This window comes from Muntiacus reevesi, chromosome 2 (genome assembly GCF_963930625.1).
Source record: "Muntiacus reevesi chromosome 2, mMunRee1.1, whole genome shotgun sequence".
Taxonomy (NCBI): Eukaryota; Metazoa; Chordata; class Mammalia; order Artiodactyla; family Cervidae; genus Muntiacus; species Muntiacus reevesi.
This window is the reverse complement of record NC_089250.1, coordinates 141273715-141299536: the sequence shown is the minus strand read 5'-3', so window position 1 is coordinate 141299536 and position 25822 is coordinate 141273715. Positions and strand designations below refer to the sequence as shown.

The 25822-nt window shown below is 37.4% G+C and overlaps 1 protein-coding gene across 2 annotated transcripts in view; it reads left to right on the top strand.

Moving 5' to 3' along the window:
• ARHGAP19 (Rho GTPase activating protein 19) overlaps nucleotides 1-25822 on the top strand; it is a 60758-nt gene that overhangs the window by 9564 nt on the left and 25372 nt on the right. For both annotated transcript variants that reach the window (XM_065923005.1, XM_065923006.1), the window contains exons 2-6: nucleotides 17529-17794; nucleotides 18714-18794; nucleotides 20671-20880; nucleotides 23458-23684; nucleotides 25029-25115. In XM_065923005.1, the coding sequence (XP_065779077.1) occupies nucleotides 17529-17794; nucleotides 18714-18794; nucleotides 20671-20880; nucleotides 23458-23684; nucleotides 25029-25115 (871 nt within the window). The remainder of the gene's footprint in view (nucleotides 1-17528; nucleotides 17795-18713; nucleotides 18795-20670; nucleotides 20881-23457; nucleotides 23685-25028; nucleotides 25116-25822) is intronic.

Here is a 25822-nt window from a genome sequence, read left to right as displayed (position 1 = left end):
AACTATCGCACTATTGTACTCATCTCACAGGCTAGTAAAGTAATGCTCAAAATTCTCCAAGCCAGGCTTCAACAGTATGTGAACCATGAACTGTGAACTTCCAGATGTTCAAGCTGGATTTAGAAAAGGCAGAGGAACCAGAGATCAAATTGCCAATATCTGTTGGATCATTGCAAAAGCAAGAGAGTTCCAGAAAAACTTCTGCTTTATTGACTATGCCAAAGCTTTTGACTATGTGGATCACAACAAACTGTGGAAAATTCTGAAAGAGATGGGAATACCGGACCACCTTACCTGCCTCTTGAGAAATCTGTTTGCAGGTCAAGAAGCAACAATTAGAACTAGACATGTAACAACAGACTGTTTGCAAATCCAGAAAGGAGTAGGTCAAGGCTTTATATTGTCACCCTGCTTATTTAACTTCTATGCAGAGTACATCATGCAAAATGCTGGGCTGTATGAAGATTGCCAGGAGAAATATCAATAACCTCAGATATGCAGATGACACCACCTTTATGGCCAAAAGTGAAGAAGTACTGAAGAGCCTCTTGATGAAAGTGAAAGAGGAGAGTGAAAAAGTTGGCTTAAAACTCAACTTTCAGAAAGCTAAGATCATGGCATCTGGTCCTGTCACTTCATGGCTTGGGAATAGATGGGAAATCTATATAATAGCGAGTGAAATCCGTCAGTCATGTCCGACTCTCTGCGACCCCATGGATTGTAGCCTACCAGGCTCCCCTGTCCATGGGATTTTCCAGGCAAGAATACTGGAGTGGGTTGCCATTTCCTTCTTCAGGGGATCTTCCCGACTCAGGGATCAAACCCAGGTCTCCCGCATTGTAGGCAGACGCTTTATTGTCTGAGCCATCAGGGAAGTGCTTAATCTATATAATCTACATATTTATAATATAAAAAATACATAATATTTTATACAATATGTTATTATATATAATGTATATAACATTTAAATATATAATATATAATTGTATTATAAATATAAATATAGTTATATAATATAACATTAATATAAATATATAAAATCTATATAATATATATAATCTATTCCCAAATATATGGGAAAACAGTGGAAACAGAGACTATTTTTTTGGGCTCCAAAATCACTGCAGATGGTGACTGCAGCCTTGAAATTAAGACACTCCTTGGAAGAAAAGCCATGATCAACCTAGACAACATATTAAAAAGCAGAGACATTACTTTGCCAACAAAGGTCCGTCTAGTCAAAGCTATGGTTTTTCCAGTAGTCATGTATGGATGTGAGAGTTCGACTATAAAGAAAGTTGAGCACTGAAGAATTGATGCTTTTGAATTGTGGTGTTGGAGAAGACTCTTGAGAGTCCCTTGGATGGCAAGGAGATCCAACCAGTCAATCCTAAAGGAAATCAGTCCTGAATATTCATCAGAAGGACTGATGCTAAAGCTCCAATAGTTTGGCCACTTGATATAGAGCTAACTCTTTGGAAAAGACCCTGATGGTGGAAAAGATTGAAGGCAGAAGGAGAAGGGGGTGGCAGGGAATGAGATAGTTAGGTAGCATTACCGTTCCATGTCCATGAGGTTGAGCAAACTCTGGGAGATAGTGAAGAACAGGGAAGGTTGATGTGCTGTGGTCCATGGGGTCACCAAGAGTCGTACACGATATATTGAGAGAACAGCAACAACAGCATGGATCTTTGCAATTTCAAGTTTGGGAAGATCCCAGCCAGATACATTGTTTACTGATAACTTTTCCCTCAGTTAAAACAGTATGTGTCTTTGAGCAAGCTACTTTAACCTTTCTTGTCTTTTTGTTTGTGGTTTTGGTATATAGTTATATGAGGTTTTAAAAACTGATGTTTATAATGATCTGAAATATATATAATTTAAAAAATAATTTTCTTTGTTTGTTTAAGCCCATGCACAGTGAGCATGCATGCGTGCCAAGTCTCTTCAGTTGTGTCTAACTCTCTGGGACCCCGTAGACCATAGCCTGCTAGGCTTCCCTGTCTGGGATTCTCCAGACAAGAACACTGGAGTGGGTTGCCATTTCCTCCTCCAGGGGATCTTCCCGACCCAGGGATCAAACCCACATCTCCTGCGGCTTCTGCATTGCAGGCAGATTCTTTACTGCTGAGCTTATGGCCGTGGGGAGTCTCTGTTGCTTCATGGGCTTTCCTTTGGTTGTGGCGAGGGGGGAGTTCCTCTCTAGTTGTGGCGCATGGGCGTCTCATTGTGGTGGCTTCTCTTGTTGCAGAGCATGGACTGTAGGGTGCACAGGCTTCAGTAGTTACAGCACGTGGGCTCTAGAGCACAGGCTCAATAGTTGTGGCTTGTGAAAAACTAGGAAGCACTGGAAAAATGGTGTGGAAGGGAGCAGTGCAGGAGACTAGATGAAAATGAAAAAACAAAAATATGGGGACAAGAGAGTGACTTACTGTAGAGGCTGCCAGCCATAGCCACAGGGGCAGGCTTTGGAGTCAGCGCTGATGAGCCCTGTAGGACAGGGTCTTGGAGAACGGAAACTGTCTGAAGGAGGAGGTTGGGAGTCAGAGTGCTCAAGATGAGTACTGTCAAAATCTGTCAAACCCTCCTCATCTTTAAGACCTACAGCAAATCTCAACTCTCCATGTGTAAGAGTGAAAGATTCTCTCCTACCTCTGAATTCTTAGAGCTTTCATTGTCTGTACCATGCATTTGGCAGTTAATGATCTTGTTACTGTCTTTTGTGTTACAGTCTTTAGTGCCTACTGTAGGAAAACTTGTTCTTTTCTGTAATTTTAAAATATAGTGATGGATGAAAAAGGAATAATTTTGTCAGAAGTTCACAAGTTTTGTGATCTACTTTATGAATAATTTTAAAAGTATGGAGTGAGTTAATGACAGTACATTTTATAATGGGAAATGTGTTAGTATCAAATTATAAAACTATATAAAGCTATAGCTTCTAAGATAATCAGATAACAATATCAGCTATGAAATTAAATACAGGCAATTTGTCAAGCTGAACTATGAGATTGAACAGTTGCTGTATGTGTATTAATTATATCAATACGTTTGGGAAGGGGCAAACCTCCTTAATTTAGGAACTATAAAGAATGACATTGGGATTATATAATGTAGAAGTTCTTCACTTGTTTTATTTTTATGCTGAGCACAATTACAAGGATAAAACCAAGAATGTTAAAAACAATGAAATTAAAGAAAAACTCACCAAATAACTCACCAAATAACAGGAAACTAACAATTAGGAGGAGGTGAGAAACCAAGAAAGTGTACAGCAATAGTATTTAGTAACATTCTTGACATTATCTTCAAATACTTTCTGCTCTCTAAGAAAGTAAAACTTTAATCAGAGAAGGCTACATGCACTATAATAAGCCCTTTGAAATCTGACTAGCTTTTTTTTTTCTTTTTAAATCTGACTAGCTTTTGTATGGTTAAATCTGTTTATCATTTTAAAGTTTTCTAAATTTTGGAATCCCTACAGTCTCTCATTGGTTGCAAAAATAGTTTTTTTTCACTCAAATAACAAGGTCTACTTTATTTTTTTTCTTTTGATCAAGTCATTTTGTAGTAACTGTCCTTATGACCAAGCTCTCCTTAATTAGATCTGCTATTCAATCTGCTACTTTTGTTAGGATGACCCTAAGCAAGAGATCAGTCATTTTTCAATCTGGATTTTTCAAGTAAATATGGCTTTTAAATATTAAAAATAAATAAATACTAAAAATAAGTATACCAGTATGAAGCATACACTTATGTCATTGTGTTAAATTTTCATTAAAATTTAAATTGAGAGTGTGTGTATTATTAAGGTGGGTACAGAGAATAAAGCCTAAATTTTTCAAAGCATAACTATTTTAACTGACACAATAGTTTCTTTTTAGAAGTTAAGAAATAAAAAGTGGTCCAGCAGTTTGGTCTCTGTGCTTTCACTGCCAAGGTCCCAGGTTCAATCCCTGGTTGGGGAACTAAGATCTTATAAGCCCCGAGATATGGCCAAAAAAAAAAAATAATAATTTAAAAAATAAATAAGTAAATAAAATAATTTTTTAAAGTGTTGAAAAGAAAGTGGGATATTTAAATTAAAAAAATTTCATGCACCATAAAATTTCATATATTAGAATCCATCTTTTCAGTATCACATATCTCAAAAGTTGGTGTCATTCAGAAAGTGTTGAGTGAGAAAGTGTATGATGTTTCCCCAAAGTGGTGGTTGCTTAAGATTTACCACAGTGGAAAAAGCCTCATAATTACTTCCAATTTCAAAGGAGTTTTAACAAATACCCAAAGATCCCTTTAAAATAATAACACTTAAAAGACTAGCATGTATGTGCAAATGCAGTAAAAGAAAAATTATTTGCAACCTAATTTTCAAAGACCTCTCATAGGGCCTTCTGGATGCCTATGTGCTAATTGCACCGATAGCTGACCATTTGTATTTTTGAAAATAGAGATAGTGGAAAACAAAATACCATCTTATAGTATTCAGTGAAATTTAAACTTTTGGGCACCACAGACTTAGTTTAGTTTGTTTAGTTTGTTCCTGTACCTTACAGCTTCTTAAAATTATAAATATAAAGCACTAGGTAGATCACAATTAGTTTGAATTTAAATAACACGTGAGTAACTGTGATTTCTTGTTTGGCTAACATGTGCCTCAGAAAAGCAACTCACTTTCTTAAGCTAGCTGATGAGACTTACTATTAGGTTGGTTGAGTACTGACTAAGAGATTAAAACTCTTAAGAATTTTCAATATGTGAAGTTGTATAGATATGAACAGTCATGTGCCAGAGCAAAAGCATTAGCAGTCTCTTGGATAGTATCATTCTGAACTTTGGAACAAGTGGATTTAGAGGTAATCTTTTGAAAGGTAATCTGATCATAGGTAGAAATCCTTTGGTTTTAATTGCCTGAGACTCATGGCATTTAAACTCTATAGGAAAAGAGTCTCCTGAAGCTTTGACTGTACTTTTTTGAGGGGTAAACAGCTTTTATATAATGATAAAGAGAGACACTCTTTTGTCAGTGAAGCATCCTATAGAACTTTCTCCAAATAAATAGGGAATTTTCATGTTACTTTTCGAATACAAGTAAACTTTGTTCCAATTGTTCACCAGCCTTGGTGAGAAAAAGTAAGCAAAGTGGCAGCAACAGAATTAATGCCAATTCTTGTGACACCCAAAGGGATAAAAACTGACAAATTAAATATATGTTAATTAACTTGCATCATTGGTACTCAGTTCAGTTCAGTTCAGTCGCTCAGTCGTGTCCGACTCTTTGTGACCCCATGAACCGCAGCATGCCAGGCCTCCCTGTCCATCACCAGCTCCCGGAGTCCACCCAAACCCATGTCCATTGAGTCGATGATGCCATCCAGCCATCTCATCCTCTGTCGTCCCCTTCTCCTCCTGCCCTCAATCTTTCCCAGCATCCGGGTCTTTAACAATGAGTCAGCTCTTCACATCAGGTGGCCAAACGATTGAAGTTGTAGCTTCAACATCAGTCCTTCCAATGAACACCCTGGACTGATCTCCTTTAGGATGGACTAGTTGGATCTCCTTGGAGTCAAAGGGACTCTCAAGAGTCTTCTCCAACACCACAGTTCAAAAGCATCAATTTTTCGGCGCTCAGCTTTCTTCATAGTTCAACTCTCACATCCACACATGACCACTGGAAAAACCATAGCCTTGATGAGATGGACTTTTGTTGGCAAAGTAATGTCTCTGCTTTTTAATAGGCTGTCTAGGTTGGTGATAACTTTCCTTCCAAGGAGTAAGTGTCTTTTAATTTCATAGCTGCAGTCACCATCTGCAGTGATTTTGGAGCCCAGAAAAATAAAGTCAGCCACTGTTTCCACTGCTTTCCCATCTATCTGCCATGAAGTGATGGGACCGGATGCCATGATCTTTGTTTTCTGAATGTTGAGGTTTAAGCCAACTTTTTCACTCTCCTCTTTCCCTTTCATCAAGAGGCTCTTTAGTTCTTCGCTTTCTGCTATAAAGGTGGTGTCATTTGCGTATCTGAGGTTATTGATATTTCTCCCGGTAATCTTGATTCCAGCTTGTGCTTCTTCGAGCCCAGCATTTCTTATGATGTACTCTGCATAGAAGTTAAATAAGCAGGGTGACAATATACAGCCTTGACGTACTCCTTTTCCTATTTGGAACCAGTCTGTTGTTCCATGTCCAGTTGTAACTGTTGCTTCCTGACCTGCATACAGGTTTCTCAAGACGCGGGTCAGGTGGTCTGGCATGCCCAAACTCTTTCACAGCTTATTGTGATCCACACAGTCAGAGGCTTTGGCATAGTCAATAAAGCAGAAATAGATGTTTTTCTGGAGCTCTCTTGCTTTTTTGATGATCCAGCGGATGTTGGCAATTTGATCTCTGGTTCCTCTGCCTTTTCTAAATCCAGCTTGAACATCTGGAAGTTCATGGTTCACCTATTGCTGAAGCCTGGCTTGGAGAATTTTGAGCATTACTTTACTAACGTGTGAGATGAGTGCAATTGTGCGATAGTTTGAGCATTCTTTGGCATTGCCTTTCTTTGGGATTGGAATGAAAACTGACCTTTTCCAGTCCTGTGGCCACTGCTTAGTTTTCCAAATTTGCTGGCACATTGAGTGCAGCACTTTCACTGCGTCATCTTTCAGGATTTGATATAGCTCAATTGGAATTCCATCACCTCCACTAGCTTTGTTCGTAGTGATGCTTCCTAAGGTCCACCTGACTTCACATTCCAGGATGTCTGGCTCTAGGTGAGTGATCACCCCATCGTGGTTATCTGGGTCAGGAAGATCTTTTTTGTACAATTTTTCTGTGTATTCTTGCCACATCTTCTTAATGTTTTCTGCTTCTGTTAGGTTCATACCATTTCTGTCCTTAATTGAGCCCATCTTTGCATGAAATGTTCCCTTGCTAGCTCTGATTTTCTTGAAGAGAAAATTCTATTTTTCCATTCTATTTGTTTTCCTCTATTTCTTTGCATTGATCGCTGAGGTAGGCTTTCTTATCTCTCCTGGCTATTCTTTGGAACTCTGCATTCAAATGGGTATATCTTTCCTTTTCTCCTTTGCTTTTCACTTCCTTTCTTTTCACAGCTATTTGTAAGGCTTTCTCAGACAGCCATTTTGCGTTTTTGCATTTCTTTTTCTTGGGGATGGTCTTGATTCCTGTCTCCTGTACAATGTCACGAACCTCCGTCCATAGTTCATCAGGCACTCTGTCTATTAGATCTAGTCCCTTAAATCTATTTCTCACTTCCACTCTATAGTCATAAGGGATTTGATTTAGGTCATAGCTGAATGGTCTAGTGGTTTTCTCCACTTTCTTCAATTTCAGTCTGAATTCTGCAATAAGGAGTTCATGATCCGAGCCACAGTCAGCTCCCGGTCTTGTTTTTGCTGACGGTATAGAGCTTCTCCATCTTTGGCTGCAAAGAATAAAATCAATCTGATTTTGGTGTTGACCATCTGGTGATGTCCATGTGTAGAGTCTTCTCTTTGTTGTTGGAAGAGGGTGTTTGCTATGACCAGTGCATTCTCTTAAAAAACTCTATTAGCCTTTGTCCTTCTTCATTCTGTACTCAGAGGAAGACAGATTAGTCTTTTAGACTGAGAACTTTCTATTGTCATTTCTTAGTGTTAAAATTTGATCACATTTGCAGAATGTTTAGGTTAAGAGGGTAAATGGTCAGGAATTCCTTCATCTGCCACTTTAATTCAGATAAAGTTGCTCTAGTAGTCTGAAATTAGTTCAAGTTGGGATCAAATAAAGGGGCCAAATATATTTTTGTAGACTACTGATGTCTAAATTAGTTCATATTACTAAACCTTGGACAGCTACTCTTAAAGGCAGATCTTGGGATGTAAGCATTTCAAAATTTTTGTTTAAGGAATTGAATGTTATTTCCTGAAAAACTGTGGTAATACTTATCAACCTTAACCTGTGTTATAAAAAACCTACCAGCTTGAACACCTGGAGCCCGCTTTATCCTTTTTGTTTATGTACAACTTTCATACCAGTTTAACTTTGGCAGGTAGAAAGAGGGAGAGAGATAGCCTCTTGTTTAATACTTGTATGTATTCATATCTAACAGCTCTTCAATAAAGTGACACATTTAAATTAAAGTGACCATGTTTCGCAGCTAAGGTTGAAAACATAGCAAGAGAGTACATACTTCTCTCAGGGTGGTAAGTCAGGTTTAGATAGCTTTAAATATAGCTCATATTTTGAAAGATGTTGCCAAGATTGTGGTTCTTGGAGAACAAATCAAGTTAAGCAATTCACTAGGGAGGAAACATTTAGTTTTGTGGGTATGCAGTTTTGGTCGTAGTCAGCCAAAAGATACATCTGTAGGATAACAGGGTTTTTTTCCCCCCCCACTGCCTTGAATTTTACAGATTCATGGGTTCAAAATGCCTCAAAAGCACTTGTGTTTCATTTTTACGTAATTGATTTTTCAGCTGTGGATTTTGTTTCCAGTCCTTGACTAAGCATATCACCTTACATGTAGAGTTCCATCTAGTGGTAAAAGTAATCACTACAGACTATTGGTATTAAAAAACACACTTTTTAAGGGATAAGTCTTGCCTCTGTTACTCTTTGGGATAGTTGCTTAGTATATGCTTTTTTTTCCTTCTATTTTTATAGTCCTTTATTTTAATTTTTAAAAAGTTTACTTGTTTTAATTGGAGGCTAATTACTTTACAATATTGTGGTGGTTTTTGCCATACATCGACATGGATCAGCCACAGGTGTACATGTGTACTCTCATGCTGAACCTCCCTCCCACCTTCCTCTCCACCCCATTCCTCTGGGTTGTCCCAGAGCACTGACTTTGAGTGCCCTGGTATATGCTTTTAAATATTGAAGTCTTTGCTATCTCTGTTTGCCTTTATACCTAACTACTAATTCTGGTACTAGCCATCTGTGCAAAAACTTTTATGATGAGGAAATTAACCTTTAGTATATACTGTATTTTGATTTTCTATGATATTTATATCAAATTGTAGCAAGATTTAGGTCAAATCTATACTTGGTTTCTTAAAAATTGTCATGAAAGATACTGGTTATACATACAAGTAATAATATAATCAATACTCTTTCTAATACCCAGCTTCAACAAATCTCAGCATTTTCATATTTACTTCAAATGAATCACTCCCGTTTCCTCACAGCCTAATACTTTTCCCCAAAACAGTGCTAGCACCCTAGAAACTCCCCATATGCCCTCTTGTCTTCTCATAATCAGTAACCCCCAAAGGTAACCATTATCCTGAACGGTAAATACATCTTTGCTTCTCTCTACAATTTGCTACTTAGGCAAGCACAATTCTTCCTTGCTTTACAATAGAGGTGAAAATTCATTTAATACACCCAACCTATTGAACATGATAGCTTAGCCTAGCCTAACTTAAACTTGCTCAGACCACTCACATTAGCCTGAAGTTGGTCAGAATCATTTAACACAAAGCCTATCTTTAATAAAGTATTGAATATCTCAGGTACTATATTGAATGCTGTATTGAAAGTCAAAAAACAGAATAGTTGTAAATGTTTCGGTTTACCCTCATGACCTCATGGCTACCTGGGAGCTGCGGCTCGTTACTGCTGCCCAGCATCATGAAAGAGTATTGTACTACATATCGGTAGCTCAGGGAAAGATCAAAATTCAAAAATTTGAAGTAGAATTTCTAGTGAATGCATATTGCTTTCACACCATTATAGAGTTGAACAATTGTAAGTTGAACCATTGTAAATTGGAGACTTATCTCTGAACACTGTTTTTTGTCTGTTTTTAAAATTTGATATGAATAGTATTATATAGTAAGTAGTTTGTGTGTCTGTGTGTGTGTATGTGTGTATGAGAGAGAGAGAGAGAATCACATCTTTTGCTCAGTTATCTGTGAGATTCATTCGTGATTGTGTATGTAACTGGACTTTGTCCTTTTTCATTGCTATAAAATCTGCCATTATTAAATAATCTGCCTGCCAGTGCAGGAGACACGGGTTTGATCCCTGATCCAGGAAAATCTCACATGCTGCGGAGTAACTAAGCTCATGGGCCACAACTATTGAACCTGTGCTCTAGAGTCTGGGAGCGGCAACTACTGAGCCCTCGTGTTGCAACTACTGAAGCCGCTGAGCCTGTGCTCCGGAGCAAGAGAAGAAACCACAATGAGAAGCCTATGCACTGCAATGAAGAGTAGCCCTTGCTCGCCACAACTAGAGAAAAGCCCACATGTAGCATGGAAGACCCAGTACAGCCAAAAATAAATCAATACATAAATAAAATTTTAAAAATTGCTATTATATATGCCGCATTTTAAAAACCATTCTCCTGGACATTTTGCTTCCAGTTTTGGCTGCTTAGAAATTAATGTGTCAGTGAACATTCTTGCTTGGGATTTTTGGTGCCCATGTTACTGCATGCACATGCTAGGCATGTTTTAAGAATTGCTGCTCATAGGATATACTTGTTCATTAATATTGTAGTAAGATGAAACAGTCATAGCCCCACTATCTGTATAAAAGAGTTACTTTATGTTAGAGTTACTTTATAGTTAGAATTACTTTCTCTAATCCTTGGTATTGTCAATTTTAGCCATTCTGTTGGATGATAGTATGTCATTGATTTTTTAATTTGCAGTTCTTTGATGTCTAGTGGTATTGAGTAGTTTTTAAAATGAGAGTTTCTTGAAATCTCATGCTTGTTTTTCTGTTGGTTATTTATTTTTTCATATTGATTGTACAAAGTCTGTATATATTCAGGGTATGAGCCTTTTTTGACCATATATATTGTAGATATATTTTCCCACCATATATATTGTAGATATATTTTTCACTTTCTTAATGGTATCTTTTGCTAGCATAGTTCTTATTTTAATGAACTCAAATATATTGAGCCTTTTCTTTGTGGTTGCTATTTTTTAATGTGTAATTTAAAAATTATTTCCCCACTCTAAGTTCAATAATATATTCTTCTATATTAACCTTCTATAGGCTTACTGTTTTGTTTTTCACCTTTAGATCAATAATTCACCTGAAATTGACCTTGTGTATAGTGATGTAGGTGTCAATTTTCACTTTTCCCCCCTATAGTTGTCCACATGTCTCAGCACCATTCAGTGAAAAGGTCATTCATTCCCCATTGATTTGTAGCACCTTATCCTGAGTCCAGCAAAGAAGAAAGGAAGTAATAAAGATCAGAATAGAAGTTAGTGAAATAAATACCAAACATGTAATAGAGGAATTCAGCAAACCCCAAAACTGGAACCTTGATAATGTTAATAAAAATTGATAAGTCTCTAATAAGATCCATAAATTAAAAAAAAAATTACCAGTATGAGGAATAAGGATGAGCAGATCACTATGGAACCTGGACACATTAAGTTCCTCAGAGGATATTACAAACAAGTTTATGCCAGTCAAGTTTGAAAATTTATGTGGAATAGACAAATCCCTAGAAATATACAATTTATCAAAATTACTACAAGAAGAAATAGAAAATTTGAATAGTTCTGTAACACAAATTGAATATATATAATATAATTAAAAACCTTACAAAGAAAACTCTAGGTCCAGATGACTTCATCAGCCAATTCCATCACTTAAGGAAGAAATGACAATAGCACTTAAACTTTTTCAGAAAATAGAAAAATAGGACACACTCCCCAACTCACTTTGACAGGCCAGCACAACCTTGATATAAAACCTAATAAAGAAAAATATAAGAAAGGACAATTCCATGATAATCTCACTTGGAACATATATGGAGAAACCTAAACAAATAATTTGCAAACCAAACTCAGCAGTATATAAAAATGATAAAACATCATTACAATATTGGGTTTATTCTAGAAATACCCAGTTGGTTTAACATTAATCAGTGCCATTCACTACATAAACAAAGAAGAAAAATTATGTGATTATCAAATTTTATACTACTAAGCACATACTCATGCGAAATGCTGGACTGGATGAAGCACAAACTGGAGTCAAGATTGCGGGGAAAAATATCAATAACCTCAGATATGCAGATGACACCACCCTTATAGCAGAAAGCAAAGAACTAAAGAGCCTCTTGATGAAAGTGAAAGATGAGAGTGAAAAAGTTGGCTTAAAGCTCAACATTCAGAAAACTAAGATCATGGCATCCAGTTCCATCACTTCATGGCAAACAGATGGGGAAACAATGGAAACAGTGACAGACTTTACTTTTTGGGGCTCCCAAATCACTGCAGATGGTGACTGCAGCCGTGAAATTAAAAGACGCTTAGTCCTTGGCAGGAAAGCTGTGACCAACCTAGACAGCATATTAAAAAGCAGAGATATTACTTTGCCAACAAAGGTCCATCTAGTCAAAGCTATGGTTTTTCCAGTAGTTATGTATGGATGTGAGAGTTGGGGTATAAAGAAAGCTGAGTGCCAAAGAATTGATGCTTTTGAACTGTGGTGTTGGAGAAGACTCTTGAGGGTCCCTTGGACTGCAAGAAGATCCAACCAGTCCATCCTAAAGGAGATCAGTCCTGGGTATTCACTGGAAGGACTGATATTGAAGCTACAACTCCAATCCTTTGGCCACCTGATGCGAAGAACAGACTCACTAGAAAAGACCCTGATGCTGGGAAAGATTGAAGGCAGGAGGAGAAGGGGATGACGGAGGATGAGATGCTTGGGTGGCATCACCGACTCGATGGACATGAGTTTAATTAAGCTCCAGGAGCTGGTGATGGATAGGAAAGCCTGATGTGCTGCAGTCCATGGGGTTGCAAAGAGTTGGACATGACTGAGAGACTGAAGTGAAGCACCGGCTCATGATAATAAATAAATAACACTTAACAGACTAAGAGTAAGAAGATATCACCTGAATCTGATATCACCTGAATCTGATGGGCTTCCCTGGTGGCTCAGCTGGTAAAGAATCTGCCTATAAAGTGAGAGACCTGGGTTTGATCCCTGGGTTGGGAAGATCTCTTGGAGAGGGGAATGGCTATCCACTTCAGTATTCTGGCCTGGAGAATTCCATGGACCGTACAGTCCAGGGGGTTGCAAAGAGTCAGACATGACTGAGTGACTTTCACTTTCACTGAATCTGATAGTTTATGCCAAAATGATAGATGGAGGAAGATACCATTTTTCAATTTGCTTTACCTTTTAAACTTCTAAAGTTAAGATTATTTTCGTATTTATTAGTCATTTAGAACTCTCTTCTATGAATTGGTCATATCTTTTGACTAACTTTCTTTGAGTGTTTTTCTTACAAATTTTAGTCATATTGATCAATTCTGAATACCAGTCCTTTTGTATGAATAAAAGGTTTTTTTTCAGCTTATGGCTTATCTTTTATTAATACTTAAAAAATTTAAATTTATTTATTTATTATGAATGAGTAGTGCTAATATGTTCACTTGAATCAAAAATCCAGAAAATACAAAACAACATACAGTGAAAAGTTTCTCTCCCACTCCTGTTCTTTCATCCAGTTCCCCTCTTCAGAGGTACTGTGACTTCATTTTTTAAGAACTTTGTTTATAATGTCATTTGTTGAACAGACATTTAAAATTTTGATGTAGTTAAATCTTTCAGTCTTTTCTTTGTGGACTGTACATTTTATGTTGTGTTTAAGAAAGCTTTCCTCTGCCTCATTAATTTATTTTTTTCCAAGTTTGACTTTTTATATTTAGATCTTTATTCTGTCTAGAATTTATTTTTTGTGTATGATGTGAGGTAGGGATCTCTCTTCCCTTTATATGCTTGTCCTTGTACTCTTATATAGAGAAGGCAATGGCAACCCACTCCAGTACTCTTGCCTGGAAAATCCCATGGACGGAGGAGCCTGGTGGGCTGTAGTCCATGGGGTCACTACGAGTCAGACACGACTGAGTGACTTCACTTTCACTTTTCACTTTCATGCATTGGAGAAGGAAATGGCAACCCACTCCAGTGTTCTTGCCTGGAGAATCCCAGGGACGGTGGAGCCTGGTGGGCTGCCGACTATGGGGTCGCACAGAGTCGGACACGACTGAAGTGACTTAACAGCAGCAGCAGCATACTCTTATACTGTGTGATTGTTTTGTTTAATACAGCGTTCAATGTGATGGGAGACTGTTGTTGAGCTTCGTCTACGTGTTGGCAAATATAATTAACTGGTCCAGTTTTTAATTTCTGTTTTGCTCCTACTTGCAGATGAATGCTTAAGAGTCCTAAGTACTGCCTTTCAGGCCACATAATGTGCCTTGTGTCCTCTAACATATCTGGAATTTGTGTAGGCTGTGATGGGGCAGGGAAAGGAGGGTTTCTTTGTTACAGCAAACAAGGAGAAAGTTTTTTTCCTGTCTCTTCGATTTACCAATGCCTCATCAGAAGCTTTCAGCACTTATGTAAGAAATTAATTTTTTTCTTAAGCTTGAACAAACTTACAGTTCATTTTAAAATACTGTAGGAAGGGAGGAAAGTGGTTTTTGCTTAATAGTATTTATTTATTAATTTTTTTCTTTAGCCCTTCTCTTAAGTTCTTGACCATGTTCCTTGATATTCTTAGCTTTACATTGTGGTACTATGTATTCCATGGAAAGAGATTATTGGACTTTGTGATATGGGGATAATTTAAAAGCATAACCTACTATATCTGTCTTTTCCTTCTCTTATCTTCCGTTTTACTTCTTTTTTAACCATTTCTCTCCATTTTTGTCTTAACACATGCTCCACTCAGAAAAAGCGAGGAAGAGGACAAGAAAAAATTGGGTTAAAGAAATTAAAGTGAGACAAAACAAAAGTGAATGATTATGGGAAGGAAAGGGAGAAATAGCGGAAGGGGATAAGAAACTGAGTTTGCTTATTTGTTACTCCTGTATTTGGACTCCTTAGTTATCTTCTTCTTGTATTCCTTGTAATTAGGTAGGGGCAGTCTTGAACTTACTTATTTTCCTCCCTATTCTATTTATGAGGGAACAGACTGCAAGTCAGAAAGGATTCTGTTGAGAAACAATGTCGGTAGGGTTTTGTGCTTCCAGCTCCTTTCTCTGTATTTGACTCAGTTTAGTGCCTGAAGTCAACTCTGATGTAAGTTTTGGAATCTCAACTGAGTCTTACTCTGGATATTAATAAACTGAAGATCTGGAGGTTATATGTATGTATGTATTTCTACTTTAGGAATATAATGGATGCTGTTCATGTACATTTATATGTTAGAATTAATTTGATCTGAATTGCTTTTCAGAATTAGAAGAGATGTGACATCCACAAAAGCTTAGATTTGATAAAGTATAAGACTCTTTTGGTGCTAATCCATTTCATGATTTTCTGGCTCTCTCAGTAGAGTAGTAATTTCTCATTGGCAATGATTATAAATAATAGTCTATTGACTCATATCTTGACTGAAATAAGCCAACATTTAAAATAAAAAGAGGCTTTGTCAATGACTTAGGATGAAGATTCTTTTGATTTTAATTGACTCGTATCATAATTGGCATCTTTAAATCATTGGCATCTTTAGCTTTAGTATGTAAAAAGGTTGAGGAAAGAACATTTTTAGTTCTCTTTCTTAAGACTTTGACTTGAGAACATATATTTATAATTTTTAAGTTTTATGTGAATTCTTATATTATCATTTTAGAGAAAAGAAAGAAATTTAGTAGTCACCAACTGAAGACTTGGGCTGTTGATTAAAATTAGGTAATAACTTCTCAAGGAAGTAGAGATAAACTCTGAAGTTTACCCACATCTTGTTTTCATTATACCAAATTAAAAATGATCTTTGTAAAACTTCCCTCGCTGTCCAGCAGTTAAGACTCTGTGCTTCCACTGCAGGGAAACTAGGATCCCACATGCTGTGGGCAAAAAAAAAAAAAAAGATCCAGGTATTATTGGTAAAGTGTGGTAGAGATTAGTTATATTTAATGTGTAGAGGTATCATTTTTCCTGGAGCAGAGGTTTGGTACCTAGGGTGTTGTGGAAACTTGAAAGTTGTGGTTGTTTTATTGTGGGAATGTTTGATTGAGTCAGGTAAATTTCAGCTTTGCCTGACAGATGTGGTCAGTTGTTTCTTTCTGGTTTGTGTTGCATCTACTCACAGGTTGTATAGTAGATGACTGTTTATATAATAAGAATTGGAGCAAGCCATTAGAGATAATTGATAATAGATACAAACAGGCGGTGATATGTCTGCTACAAGAGATGGAATAATACAGTTCTTATATGTGACATGTTAAAAGTAAAAAGAATTTAGTAATTACGTATTAGAGAACAATAAGGAAGAAAGTATTTCTGAGAGTGAAAGGAGCTTTTCCAGAAGTATAGGCCAGATAATGTAGGAGTGGAAAACCAGCTAAGATCAGGGGCCAACAGAGCATATCTGCTGAGTATTACTACTCAGTGATAGAAGAGATAGAAGAAGCAAAATATAAATTTTTTTTCAAGTGCCTTGTAGAGGAAGGATCTTGAGCCAAGTTCAGACTTAGACGATGGGCCAGAGACATCCAGAATGAAGGATTTAAAATAAAACCTATTTCTGAACCTGGGCAAGGCTGAATTAATATCTCTTTTATGTACCTGTAAGTGCCTGCCATTCTAGTGAAGGCTTTTTGGTTATGTGGAACAGAATCCAGGGATACTTGGCTCAACTGATTTTAAGGAAACACCTGTCTGTGTAGGGACCTAGGAACCAGAAAGCCCTAAGGGTAGAGTAAATGTCTTCAAAATGTCTATTATACTAGATATAGTTTTATCTCTGCAGTAGTCTCATGCTCACTGTCACGTGGTTTCTGTGGCCTTTGCAAGTAGCCTGACTGTGGTACTATCAGCAGTTGATCCCTGGATGGGAAATACCATATAGCTGGCCGTACTCCCAAGAGGGGGCTTCCCCGGTGGCTCAGTGGTAAAGAATCTGCCTGCAATGCAGGAGGCCCAGGAGACACAGTTTCAATCCTTGGGTTGGGAAGATCTGGAGGAGGGCTTGGCAACCCACTCCAGTATTCTTGCCTGGAGAATCCCATGGAGAGAGGAGCCTGGTGGGCTACAGTTCATAGGGTCACACAGAGTCAGACATGACTGAAGCGACTGAGCATGTACACCCAAGAACGCCTTAGTTTAATGATTGCATATTGCCCTGTTAGGGGAACATTTGCAGGTCTGATGTTTTATAAGTATTTAACAATGATGATGGTTTAGGGTTTAACTTTTAATAAGGAAATGTGGTCTATGTGGCTGCCAATTCTAAAATACTGTTAGACTCAGGAGGCTGTAAGGGTCTTATCTTCTTGTAGACTGAATGTGGGAAATTAAGAGGCAAATTCAGGTCTTTTCTTTAAACTAAATTTCGGAGTATCTGTGTGGGTATAACCTAAACAGCAGCAAATCCAGATTGTCGTCTTTTGTGCAGTCAACAGATTAAGTGTTAGGTTTTCAAAAGACTGGTATATGTAGATGAGGCCATAGAAAGAATGAATAATTGTGTTGTTGAGAGGGAATGAAAAACACATACAAAAATGATCCCTTCAAAGATTCTTCTGTTTCATTGTTTTCAGTGATGCTATCTGCAATTTTGTTATCTGCAATGACTCTTCCCTTCAAAGTCAGCCCATTATCTTCAATCCTGACTTTTTTGTGGAGAAACTCCGACATGAGAAACCTGAGGTGTTCACTGAGTTGGTGGTCAGCAACATTACAAGACTTATTGATCTACCTGGAACTGAGTTGGCTCAGCTGATGGGAGAAGTGGACCTCAAGTTGCCTGGTGGGGCGGGCCCGGCGTCAGGATTCTTCCGGTCTCTAATGTCTCTCAAGCGAAAGGGTAGGAACTGTGTCTGTGAAGGGGGCAGGTCTTAGTTACTTCCTGCGCTCTCTACTCTGAACATTTGCACATTCGTGGAGGAGTTACTATTATTGTAAAGCATTTTTTTAGTCATTTTTAAAATTACATGAATAGTAAAACTTTAAGTAATATTGATAAAAATTATAAAAATTACCTAGATTAATTAAAGCATATTTATCAGTCTCCAGAAAATAGCATGATTAGTTTACATAGTTACCAGGAGCACCTTGATTTTCATGCTCTATTAATACTATACTACAATAATATTAAAAGACCAAAGTTATACAGCTGCTGAGTACAGTAAAGAAAGTTTGACCATTTTTTTTATTGCAGTAGTTCTCTAATGTTTTCATTCCATAGAATGCTTTGATAAGGCAAATATTAATACTTATGAATCACTCAAAAAGCCTTCTCAGAAGTAAGTTATTAGTTATATATATATAAATTGTGATTATTAACACTGTTTTTGATAATATGTGAAAGAGATTCTATTTTGTTTTATTAAATATAAGGAAATCCCGAGGGCAGCAAAAATGTTTAAACATAACAGGTTAGACCCTATACCAACTCTAGTGGATAATCTATCATGTTCTAATAATCATGGGTCTAAGTTCTGTTTTTTGTTTGTTTTTAAATTAAATATCAATATTCCAAGTACTGTTAATTAAAGAAGATGGTTTTTGCCTTCAGGGAACCTACTATCTAAGATTAAACTTGCAGAGAGTTGATTGAAAGGTGTTCTGATTGCATTTTCTGATGCATTTCCAACTCTTAAGGTTTTTTGTACTGACCATGTGAACATACTTGCTCAACTGTAACATGGGCTGCTTGAGGGGTATGCTGACTTTGTACTGTTTGTGGAAAATATAGCCTTGTTCTATTGTATGGATTTTTTCAGAAAAAGGAGTTGTATTTGGATCCCCACTGACAGAGGAAGGCATTGCCCAGATATACCAACTGATTGAATATCTACACAAGAGTAAGACTACTTGAAATTTTTTCATTCTTTGTTGAGTTGTCAGTTTTCTGTTGGGAGCTTAATATCCTTGAGTTAGTAAGTGTCAGTTAACCATTAACAAAGACACTAATCAATGATAATTTCAGGTGGCATATTTCTAAATATACTTCCTTATAAATTTCATCTCATGTATTGATTTCCTTTATACTTTCAAATACACATACACACACACACACACACACACACATTAGATAGTGTCTATGAAATCGCATTTCGCCCTTGGTTGAAAGAGGCGTTTCTTCTGGAAAAAATAGATTGCTTCTAAAGAGTCTCAACATTTATTCCAGGGATAATAATTTATTGCCAAAGATACCTTTCATTTCTAGACTTCTCTGATTAAAATACACTCAACTTAATTCCCTTTTCACTTTTTTAGTAGTCATACTGGTTATGTCATTGCTTTAAATACTTGGCACAACTGAGTGTATATGTGGCTTTATGTGATGCCATGATGAATTCAACACTAATGGTTATTTTTGGCTTGCTCTACCTGGGACATTGTGCTGGGAGCTAGAGCAGAGGTTACAAACTGACAGCCTAAGGGCTTAAGTTGTCTATTTTCATATTTTGTTTGGCAAAGGATTAAGTTAAAATTAGTTTCCAGTTTTTTCAAATGGGAAAAGTCCAGGTTTTCAGCTTTCTTTGGATAACAGGAAGATCTAGCATCCTTGAGCCCTGTGGCCTCTTAGACACAGTCATCTGGAGCACAGGTAGGTGCTCGCCAGTTTGTTAGGGTTCCTTTTCATTCATTTACTGTTGCTAGCCTGGCTGGTAGGCATTTCAACTTGGAAACTTGAATTAGGGAGCTATTCAAAGAAATACATATCTAAACTGAAAACACGAACTCTCATGCTTCTACCATATCAAACTAAACAATGTGTCTCATCTTTTTTAACCCTTAGATTAGCTTAGAATCTAGGTTGAGGGGAAGAATCGTTTAGTTGGAATGACTCTGAGCTTCTGGCAGTCTCTTAGATGGAAAGGTGATCTGACAGGTTAGAGTTCTAATTCCTGGGGCAGTGCAGAGACCCTCGATTCACTTTAGGCTGGGAAACTGTTTACAGGAGCAATGAACCTCCACAGATGAACTCAACCCCTCCAACAAAGTCTGGGATGGCTTATGGGGAGGGGACTTCAGGAAGATGTGGCTTTCCTTCCAGCTTATTTTTCAAGCTCTATTATATATAAAATAGATAGCCAACAAGGACCTACTGCATAGCACAGGGAACTATACTTAATATTTTGTAATAACCTATAATGCAAAATAATCTAATACATATATGTATATATGGGTTTCCCTTGTGGCTCGGCTGGTAAAGAATCTACCTGCAATGTGGGAGACCTGGGTTCCATCCCTTGGTTGGGAAGATCCCTGGGATAAGGGAAAGGCTACCCACTCCATTATTCTGGCCTGGAGAATTCTTTGGACTGTGTAGTCCTTGGGGTTGCAAAGAGTCAGACATGACTGAGCAGCGTTCACACACATATATATATCTCACTTTGCTGTATACCTGAAGCTAACATAGCATTTTAAATCAACTATTTCAATAGGAGTTAAAAAAAAAGACCAGATAAAATTCAGTCTCCAGATATGCCTTAGGAGGTTCAGTGACTCCTGGGTGGACCATCTCAGCCTGGAAGATCTCTAGGTGCTCAGAGATGCTCAGATAAGTTTCCCCAGGGACCAGTGGGTCTCAACCCCTCTGAGAAGAAAGGCAAAAACCTCCTTCAGGGTCTTTGTAAGGGTCTTTCTGGTATAGTCTTTTAGATGACTTGTTTTAATTGTAATTCTCTGTTTCTTTTTTCATGTCCTCTGTTCCTCTTCCATGCCGAACAGACTTACGAGTAGAGGGTTTGTTTAGAGTACCAGGGAATAGTGTCCGACAGCAGATTTTAAGAGATGCTCTCAATAATGGAACTGATATTGACTTGGAATCAGGGGAGTTTCACTCAAATGATGTTGCTACCTTGCTGAAGATGTTTCTAGGAGAGTTACCTGAGCCCTTGCTGACACATAAACATTTTCACGCACACCTCAAAATTGCTGGTGAGTATTGGAGTTGAGAAGGGGCTGTAGGTACATTTATTTCAATTTAGTAAAGTCATCTGGAATATTCTGTTGTTTGTAACCCACAGAATATTCTGTTGCTTATAAACAACATTCTGTTGTTTGTAACTTCTGCTAATGTTGGTTAAGACTTCATGATATTTCTGGGCTCTCTGAATACTCATAGGCATTGGCTAGTTACATTTGATTTAGTCAAATTTTTTTGTTGAATAAACTTCTTTGAAGATACAGTCTGGGTTTCGTTTATATTTGTGTTCCTGATGGATCCTAGCATTGTGCTTTGAACATTTTAGTTGTTTAATTAATGTGTGCTTTTCACTGGATTGATTGACACACCCGTCAATGGTCACAGTTTTGATGTATTTGCCTTGGTTTGGAACTTTTGCTAAGTATTAATATGCCTCAGTTGAGATAATTTCTACTGTTGGAAATTTGCTCTTTAAAAAATAATTTTGCTTGTTTTCTAAATAGGCAATACATTCTCATGAATTAAAATTCAAAAGGGTCCAAGAGTATCCAGTGAAAAACCTCTTTTCTATCTCTGTTCCCTGGCACTCAGTTTTTCTCCAAGAGAGAACCAGTACTATTGATTTCTAATGTGTCCTTACAGAGATGTTTTACACATTTACAAATACCTGCATATATTTCTTTTCTCTCTTTTTATGTAATGGTAGGGTGTTATACACATGGTTCTGTGGTTTGCTTTTTTTATTTAATGTTTCTTGGAGAATGTTCCATTTTCAGCTCATAAACAGTTTCCTCTTTTCCTTTTATGCCTGTGTGGTAAGGAATTCATTCTTACGCTGCTATAGGCTCCAAGTGCACACAGCATCAACATCAATACTGTATTTATTTAGTTTTCTACCCTTGAGCCTTTCCCTCTTGCTTCTAATCTTAAGGAAAATAAGTAGAAGATTTTTTTTCTTTTGAATAATTTTTAGAAAAAATAGGTTTTGAATTTCTAAAGTAAGATTTTATTTTGTTAGCACTTCCAGGAACAATTTAGATGATACAAATGAGAAAACATTACTAGAATATTATACAGCTTTATAGTTTTTTTGGCTTCCCTCATAGCTCAGTCGGTAAAGAATCTGCCTGAAGTGCAGGAGATCTGGATTCGATCCCTGGGTCGGAAAGATCCCCTGGAGAAGGAAATGGCAACCCATTCCAGGATTCTTGCCTGGAAAATCCCATGGACAGAGGAACCTGGTGGGCTGCAGTCCATGGGGTTGCAAAGAGTTGGGCGCGACTGAGTGACTAACACTCAGCATCATCACAGTTTTTGGGGGGAGAAATAAAAGTTTTTGGATCTTTGAAAAAGATATGGAAAATATTGATAAGTTCTTTTTAAAAGGGTTAACATGAAGAATGCCTGTTCTGTTTGCTTTCCTGTTGAGTTAATTTAGTACAGTATCTGAAACTTCCTCTCCACCACCCCATGATTCACTGATCTTTGAGATCACACTGAGGTGTGGCACAGGTGTAGCATTTGATATGGTTTGCTAATAAAAGGGAGGGATTTTTGTTTTCAATTTCGTATTAACAGGAAACAGTTTCTAGAAATATTATTTGCCTTTCCTAAACCTGGAATTATAATTGAAGTTAAACAGCTTCAATAACACACTGTAATCATTTTCAGGTCTATATGAATTATACCCAAATGGTTTTCAGTGTCTTTTGAAATTCTGATGATCTAGGGTACAGTTTTTATTGATAAACCTGTATAGCCTGTGAGAGAAGCCATGATTCTGACTCTGTAAGGAGCTGCCTGGATCATCCTGACTTCAGGTCATGATTCACTCTCATAGTTTTTTAGCAGTAAAATATCTTGGTGAGGAAGTGTGAAGGGGGTGACATTATCCGAGATATGTGTGGACTGTTTTCATTTCTCTTGAGTATGTAACTGGGAATGGAATTGCTAAGTCATATGATAACTCTATGTTTCACTTTTTGAGGAACTGCCAAGCTGTTTTCCACAGTGGTCACACCATTTTTTACATTCCTACCAGCAATGTAGGAGAGTGGTGGGGTTTTTTTTTGGCTCCATTTTATGGCTTGTGGAATCTTAGTTCCCCAACCAGTGATCAAACTTGCACCCCCTACAGTGAAAGCGCAGAGTCTTAACCACTGGACTGCTAGGGAAGTCCCTGTAGAAGAGTTTAATTTTCTCAGCATTCTTGCCAGCACTTGTTATTGTCAGTCTTTTTGACTATAGCTACACCGCTGATTACGAAGTAGTATCTTATTGGGGTTTTGATTTACATTTACATTTCCCTGATAGCTAATGATACAAAGTATACCAATGCTTATTGCCCGCTTGTATATCTCATTTGAAGGAACGTTTAAGTCTTTTGGTTATTTTTGACTGGGTTTTTGTCTTTTTATTATTAAATTATATTGATATGATTTTGTTATTGTATTTTGCTATAATCTCTGTTTATACTTGATTCTTTTTTTCCTTTCTCTTATTGGAGGATGATACATAGTAGGAACATTGATTTTTTTTTCTTTCTTGTATTTTTTCCATCCTTTATAATCATCTCTTTTATTGTCAAGATTTGATGCAGTTTGATGATAAAGGAAACAAGACCAATGTACCAGATAAGGAACGGCAAATCGAGGCTCTTCAGTTGCTCTTCCTCATTCTCCCACCACCCAACCGTAACTTGCTGAAGTTACTGCTTGATCTCCTGTACCAGACAGCAAAGAAACAAGATAAGAATAAGATGTCCGCCTATAACCTAGCCCTTATGTTTGCACCCCATGTCTTATGGCCAAAAAATGTAAGTGTGGGGGGAACAGAAAGACTGCTTGGTTTTCTTGAGCTGGGCCTCATCCTATAGCTGTACTTGGTGAGGTTATCAAGGGCCCAAGTTCTGGTCTTCAGCTTTATAAGGTTAGGAACTTACTTTGTTAGATCATTTAAGAGTTATCAAACCACAAATTCCTGTTAATTTTGCTTATAAATCAATCTGATAAGCCTGAATGACAATTTTAGTGGAAACTCTTAGTGGAAGATTATAGCTACGAAATATACCAGAATACTTATGTTGGGTGGTCAGTGTAAACTCCTTCTTAACATGAAAGCCTTCTTGGGAAATTAAATTGATTTCTGAAGATCAAATGGTATTAATTTAAATCAGAGCTGTATGATCTTATAGGATAGTGTCACTGAGCTTTTAGATAAGAGCTTTTAGATAGAGCGATGCTGCCTTGTCCTAACTTTTCTATATCCTGTAGATGTACTCTCTTTAGATAAAGCTGAATGTCCTTTTTTTTTTTAACTTTAAATTTTTTATTTTGTATTGAGGTATCACCAATTAACAATGTTGTGGTAGTTTCTGACCTGGAAGCCCGTAGCTTCATATTCCTGTCCATTCATAAAACAGAGCTTCTGCCCAGAGGAAGGTTGATGTGGGGAGGGATAGGAGAGGAAAAAGACATACCAAGATTTGTCCATGTTAAGGGGATAAAACCACATAACTAAAAGAGATTTAGAACCAGCTCAATGAGACTGAAAATAAACAAGTGATCTATGACTATAAAGTTAAGAGGTCTTAGAAGGAGCAAACATTAAGTAAAAAAGATACATGTTGAGAATGCGGGCTTTGGATAGTAGAGACACTGAAGTGCTTAAAAAAGAGGCAGGGGAAACAGGAGAAGGGAGTCAGTGACCATTTGACTGTTTTTAAGAAATGGATGTCACCTCTAACATCAATTCATAGTGACAGTTCTCTTTTGTCTTTGGAGAACCTAGTTTCTCTGGAGAGCAGTGTTCTTGGTGACTGGTATGGATTCTGTTCTTCTTGTCCCTTTTCCCGGGAAAGATGATCTTCTGCATACATGTCTAATTCTCAGGCAGAATTAGAAAAGGAAAATCGGTTCTCTTGGATTTCCTGGTGACTTCAAGGACACATGGTTCTTCCTAGAACCATATCATTTCAAGTGGAAACCTGCTGAACCAAAAAGTCTTTCCAGAATTAAACACTGTATTAAAGTCAACTTTCTTGGCAATAGACGCTATCATACATTTGAAAGAATTAGCTTATCAGTAAGTAAATGGGAGTATCTGCCCTCCACTTCCCAGCTCTTCATCTCTCTTTTTTGGTTTCTTTTGCTCTGAATAGGCCACTGCAAATGACCTTCAAGAGAATATCACAAAATTAAATGATGGGATGGCTTTTATGATTAAACACTCTCAGAAACTTTTTAAGGTAGGTAATAAATGGGATTTGGATAGTGAGAAGATAAAGAGGTGGAGCACGGTGGGATCCTGAGAGGGCTGTAAAGATGGCTAAATAAGAAAGGCCCTGACTGGAACTGGAAACCAAATTAGACAGTGGTAAAACTGAGAGGGAACGATCTAGATGGGAAGGAATATGAAGGTACCTGAGAGCTGAGCACGACTCCACCTCCTGGACTGTTGGCTCTACCCTCTGAGTCATCCTTCCTTTTTCATGTAAAACAGTTGGAAGCAGAGTAGTAGTTTTATCCTTCCTGCTTCCTGCCAGTTGAAGTTTGACAGCCTCCTTTCTTCTTGTATTCATAGTCGTTTTAAGTACAAACTAGCAGTGTTTCTGCCAATGTAATTTTCTCAATAACTTTGTGGGTCTCTGTGGATTTTAGTGAGATTCACTCAGAAGATAAATTTGAAGATAAACCCTTTTCTTCCATGGACTCCTGCTGAGAAGGCTGAGGGACAATACCTTTCAGCTTCCTAGAGGCCCTCTGGTTGTGTTGAGAGGCTTTGTGCGGCATGCTTTTACCCTTTTGAAAGAGCTCTTTGTGTAACTGAATATTTTTGACCTTTTGATGTTTCCAAGATTTTAACAAAAGGTTCTATAGTCACATCCTTGGTCTTTTCTTTAGAGTGTACTTTCCTGGTGGTGAATTTCTTAATTTTAGTGTCTTTTGCCATCTG